Source organism: Oryza sativa, chromosome 2 (assembly GCF_034140825.1).
Source record: "Oryza sativa Japonica Group chromosome 2, ASM3414082v1".
Lineage (NCBI taxonomy): Eukaryota > Viridiplantae > Streptophyta > Magnoliopsida > Poales > Poaceae > Oryza > Oryza sativa.
The window spans coordinates 29,483,632-29,489,180 of NC_089036.1; the positions used below are offsets into that span (position 1 = coordinate 29,483,632).

Sequence of the window (5,549 nt, forward strand, 5' to 3'; positions counted from 1 at the left end):
CCGCCGTGCATATCCTGAGACGAAATGGCACTGCATGTATGTGCAACTAGGATACCACCACGGACAGTTTGGTCCCCCAAGAATCTATCCGAATCGCACACTCATGCTGTGCTTCAGCCACTTCCCGATCCAAATTGGGCTCCTGCCCCCGTGGGACCTGACCACCGGGTCTCATATTCCTCATAGATAAACTTGTTTAGATACAAAGATGGACTGGTAGCTACCACACTACAGGACGGAACAGAATGCATAATTCACAAAGGGTAGCCCCCCATGCATGTACGTAATTGTCCTTTGCCTGCGAGAAAATATCCTGTCAAATCGCACTATAACATTTTAATATTGTGCATTGCATATTCGTTTCACAGAATGCTACTACTACTGATCAAAGGCCAAGTTTCATTTGTTCTCTTACGTGAAGCATGAGTTTGTACACACATACATGTAGCCTGTTGGTAGCTTGGGCCGGTACACTGATAATGCCGTCATAATTGAACGAGAACAAGCGATCAATATCCTCCCCTGCCGGCAGCATGGCGCGTTGCAAACGTCTAGAAGGCAATGGCCTCATCTGCGATGACCGATGAAGAAATAGGTTGAGTATACGTTTATAACGCAGCTCATTCGAAAGTTGTGTGAGATTCAGATTCAGCATCACAACTGTTAGACTATATTACGAAATGCCTGCCACTCCTTTTACATTATATTGTATACTAATATAGAGCCTCTTTTACATTTGCTCATAGCGATGAGGATACGTTGGATTAAGAATGAACGCAAATGATGGTTCCGTGCCACTTGTCCTTTTGCTTGCATGGAGTCAGGAAGAGATTAGGAACAACCGAACAAGAGGGTATTTTCAATGGTCCACGTGTCCAGAAACCATGGCAGATATTTTGTTACTAATAGTTTCCACAGTAGACTACTACTACACCTCCTCAGCGTCCTTCCCTAATACACATATACTAGTAGTATTCAGTTTCGAGTTGAAAGATTTTTTGACGGGATGAGTTGAACGACTGAATTTGGATTTGATGAATAAGAGATGAATTGAAGCACACCCTCACAGCTGTCCCATCACATGCAAAGGTCAACCTGTAGATCTGAATGCACATGCCTTTGAATTTCTGATTAAGATGTTAACCTACTACTAGAACTGCTACCATCCGATCTTTTTTTGCCCGAATCAAAAAAGAGAGAAAAGAGAAAAAAATATGCTTTTATTTTTCTCAGAAGAAAAAAAGAGGGGTAGAGCTGCATGCGCACGACCATTTCGCGACGGACTAACGGTTTGTTCAACACCTGTCATTCCCATCATGAGCAGGTTAAGCATTTCGGCACGCATTCCTACTTTGCAACCTGCTTTAGCTAGCCGCGGTCAGTGATACCGGCAAAAATTCCCAAGTGATGTTTACTTCGAAAAAATAGATTATTCACGCATCAATAAATCATAAAATGAGTATCTTACGATGGACTCAGGAACAATCGGTAGATGTGTTTACCGACAAAAAGAAAAAAAAAACACCGCCGCACCGGACACCAAGTAATTAAGCAGAACAGTGTTCAGGCCAGTATGATGGCTGGTTGGGGATGATCAGAGGAAGCGGCCAAAGGAGAGCAGCATTATAGGAGCAGGAGCAGGAGCAGGAGCAGCAGCAGCTGCTGCCGGGGCAGTACGTAGTACGTACGAGAGCGCGTACAGTAGCTGATGGTGTGGAAACAGGGCGGAAAGGGAGAGGTGAGCTGGAGAAAGGGATGATTCTCTCGCGCGCTGGCCAGAAGAGAAGAGAGGCCCATTTAGCTATCACTGTATTGGTTAACCGGTTTAACCGATCAGTTGATTAATCCGGCTCTCTCGCCCGCACGCCTTTTTCCCTTTATTTCCGTATTGATTGCGCAATTATTCGGCAGCGTCTATCTGTCTCTCTCGCGCGCGGAGGCACCCAGCTCGGCTATTCTAGCGCGTAGTGGTGGTGCTAGCTACTAGTAGTAGTAGATTTTTGGGCAGCAAGCGGCCGCAGAAAAGGAGAGCGAAACGGAGGAGAAACCGGGAAACTCAGCTCGCGGCCAATCTATAAATAGCTGCCACCCCTCTCGCCTTTCCCTCCACACCCCCCCCAACAACACCACCGCCCATTTCCCTTTCTCTTCCTCTTCTTCTTCCTTCTCCTCCTACTCCTCTGCGATTGACAAAGATAAGTGAAGTGAGCAGGCGCCAATGGGTGCTTTTCTTCTGTTCGTGTGCGTGCTCGCGCCTTTCTTGCTTGTCTGCGCCGTCCGCGGCCGCCGCCGGCAGGCGGGCTCGTCGGAAGCGGCGGCGTGCGGCCTGCCGCTGCCGCCGGGGTCGATGGGGTGGCCGTACGTCGGGGAGACGTTCCAGCTGTACTCGTCCAAGAACCCCAACGTGTTCTTCAACAAGAAGCGGAACAAGTACGGTCCCATCTTCAAGACGCACATCCTGGGATGCCCCTGCGTGATGGTGTCCAGCCCGGAGGCGGCGCGGTTCGTGCTGGTGACGCAGGCGCACCTCTTCAAGCCCACCTTCCCGGCGAGCAAGGAGCGGATGCTGGGTCCCCAGGCCATCTTCTTCCAGCAGGGCGACTACCACGCCCACCTCCGCCGCATCGTCTCCCGCGCCTTCTCCCCCGAGTCCATCCGCGCCTCCGTCCCGGCCATCGAGGCCATCGCGCTCCGCTCCCTCCACTCCTGGGACGGCCAGTTCGTCAACACCTTCCAAGAGATGAAGACTGTGAGTTCTTACTGCCTAACTCCTCTTCCCACTCTGCTTTGCTCTGCTCTACTCTGCTTTGCTGATCGATCCGATGTGTTTGTTGTTGATGGCATATACAACAGTACGCGCTGAATGTGGCATTGCTGTCCATCTTCGGGGAGGAGGAGATGCGCTACATCGAGGAGCTGAAGCAGTGCTACCTGACGCTGGAGAAGGGGTACAACTCGATGCCGGTGAACCTGCCGGGCACCCTGTTCCACAAGGCCATGAAGGCCCGGAAGAGGCTGGGCGCCATTGTGGCCCACATCATCTCTGCCCGGCGCGAGCGGCAGCGGGGGAACGACCTGCTAGGGTCGTTCGTGGACGGCCGCGAGGCCCTCACCGACGCCCAGATCGCCGACAACGTCATCGGCGTCATCTTCGCCGCCCGCGACACCACCGCCAGCGTCCTCACCTGGATGGTCAAGTTCCTCGGCGACCACCCCGCCGTCCTCAAGGCCGTCACCGTAAGTTCGCCTCCTCATATCTCATAGTATATCAAAGTCCTTGATGGTGAGGCTGACCGCGGGTGCCATGGATGGAACAGGAAGAGCAGCTGCAGATTGCCAAGGAGAAAGAGGCGTCGGGCGAGCCGCTGTCATGGGCGGACACGCGGCGGATGAAGATGACGAGCCGGGTCATCCAGGAGACGATGAGGGTGGCGTCCATCCTCTCCTTCACCTTCAGGGAGGCCGTGGAGGACGTGGAATACCAAGGTGAGCAGCAGAGCAGAGCTGTCCGGTGGCAGCCTGTCCGTCCCTTTCGAGACAGCCTCGCGCTTCTCTTCCGCTGCGAGTGAACTGGACCGAATGGGGCAGACTGGTTCCTTAACTGAAATAGACTAACTCGATCAGTCGTCCCAGAATCTAACCTCGTTCGATCGTCTGCTCTGTGCAGGGTACCTGATCCCCAAGGGCTGGAAAGTGCTACCTCTGTTCCGCAACATCCACCACAACCCCGACCACTTCCCCTGCCCGGAAAAGTTCGACCCGTCCCGGTTCGAGGTCAGCATCACGAACCCACTCTTCCGTGTTTTTGTTCCCTTCCCTCCCTTTCCTTTCCCGGTGCGGCCGACTTCCTAGCCAAGTCGGTCCGCGGTTTGCGAGCAGTGGCCGGTATGGGTTTTCCTGACCCCGCGTCCGTCCCGTCACTGTTGCAGGTGGCGCCCAAGCCCAACACGTTCATGCCGTTCGGGAACGGGACCCACTCGTGCCCGGGCAACGAGCTCGCCAAGCTGGAGATGCTCGTGCTCTTCCACCACCTCGCAACCAAGTACAGGTGGTCCACGTCCAAGTCCGAGAGCGGCGTCCAGTTCGGCCCCTTCGCGCTGCCGCTCAACGGCCTCCCCATGAGCTTCACCCGCAAGAACACCGAGCAGGAGTGAAAACCGAACAGGGAGACAAAAAGAAGAAGAAGAATACTAGCATCAGCTAAGCTGGGGAAAGCTGGCAAAACCAACATCAACGGCGGGCAGCGGCGCCACGCAGCGCGCGCGAGTCCATTTTCGCGGCGGTCACCGTCCGGGGGGACACCTGTTGGCGCCGCAGTGGGAGCGGGAGACCGAACGGTGGATTCCGTATTAGCACGGATCATCAGAGTCCTTGTACAGATTCTTCAGCTAGGACCACGGTTGGCAATCGAGAGGAGGAGCAGAGGAGTTGATGAAAAAAACCAAACACTACGTAGACATCTGAGCTAGGGAGCGCCACAAAGAAGTGGCCCTTAATTGTAAAACCAACCATTTTTTATCCTTTTTTGCTTAGTTTTTTTTTTGGCCAACAACTATAGGAGAAGAGTAGAGAAGAGAAGAGAAATTGGGGAGAAAATACAGGGAGGATGAAGAGGCCCTGATTGGGATGTAAGCTAGGTTGCCCGCCTGAAAGCAGGCTGGCATGCAGATGCAGCTATAGGTCGAATAATCGAGGCGAGCGATGATGGACGGATGGATCGATTCATCGATCGCCAGAGTCAAAAGGGAAGAACGTCGTGATCCCCCGCGGGCTAAGCCAGGCCACGGGAGAGCGACTCCTCTGTACCGTTTCGTCCAACTCAAGAGAAAATGACCTTCTTGAGAAAAGTATTGAATTGTCCCTATACACGCGCACACAGGAATTGCTACCCAGCACCCTATATTGCAGTTGAGCAAGCGATTTTTTCGATCACTTCTTGTGTGTAAGCATGCATGCATGCTTCCAATAAACTAATTCTAATCTGCAGCGTGATCCATAAAAATATCGGTTGGACTTTGGGATAGGATACTACCCGAGTCAAACTGATGGAATGATGCATATTGTGGATGATGAGTTCTTTTAAAACTAAACTAAAACTATCTGTTGCCTCTCTAGCACTGGAAGGGCTAGCTCTTTGTACCACGTCTGTGATCCATCTCCAATCTTAAGGTTCTAGAAGCTAACTTTGGATGCCAATGGCATGTTCTTGATTCTTTTTATAAAAAAAATGAATATGGAATTAGGAGATGATTGAAATCAAATTGTTACTCTTGGTCTAAATGTTGGCTCCAAAACAACCCAAATGCACTATGATGGTTTAACCCTTCAAAATATTTCATTTTGTTAAAAACAACCATAATGGCCAACAACTACTAAGATTGTAGCGGGTAATGTTGCTCCCATTGGGCACGGTGGCATTGGTCAAGCGTCGATGAATTAGGCCAAGGTCGCGTGGAACAACACCCTAGGGAATTGAAACAACAAATATAATGTTGGCATCACATAGAATTCAAATAAAATGTGGTTAATGGAGTTATGAAATTCTTCCA

General features: G+C 51.5%; 1 protein-coding gene across 1 annotated transcript; it reads left to right on the forward strand.

The window, feature by feature from the left end:
* The first annotated feature begins 2,105 nt into the window (after positions 1-2,105).
* On the forward strand, positions 2,106-4,898 carry LOC9269675 (abscisic acid 8'-hydroxylase 1-like). Its single transcript, NM_001424303.1, has 5 exons — positions 2,106-2,749; positions 2,854-3,237; positions 3,318-3,486; positions 3,668-3,774; positions 3,930-4,898. The coding sequence occupies exons 1-5, from the start codon at positions 2,219-2,221 to the stop codon at positions 4,152-4,154; spliced, it is 1,416 nt and encodes a 471-aa protein (NP_001411232.1). The 5' UTR covers positions 2,106-2,218; the 3' UTR covers positions 4,155-4,898.
* Positions 4,899-5,549: the final 651 nt, after the last annotated feature.

Excerpts from the sequence above, each read along its gene's own strand:
- LOC9269675 (NM_001424303.1), top strand. The coding sequence starts at position 2,219 with ATGGGTGCTTTTCTTCTGTTCGTGTGCGTGCTCGCGCCTTTCTTGCTT. Across the intron at positions 3,238-3,317 it reads CCGTCCTCAAGGCCGTCACC|GAAGAGCAGCTGCAGATTGC; the intron begins GTAAGTTCGCCT and ends TGGATGGAACAG. Across the intron at positions 3,775-3,929 it reads TCGACCCGTCCCGGTTCGAG|GTGGCGCCCAAGCCCAACAC; the intron begins GTCAGCATCACG and ends TCACTGTTGCAG.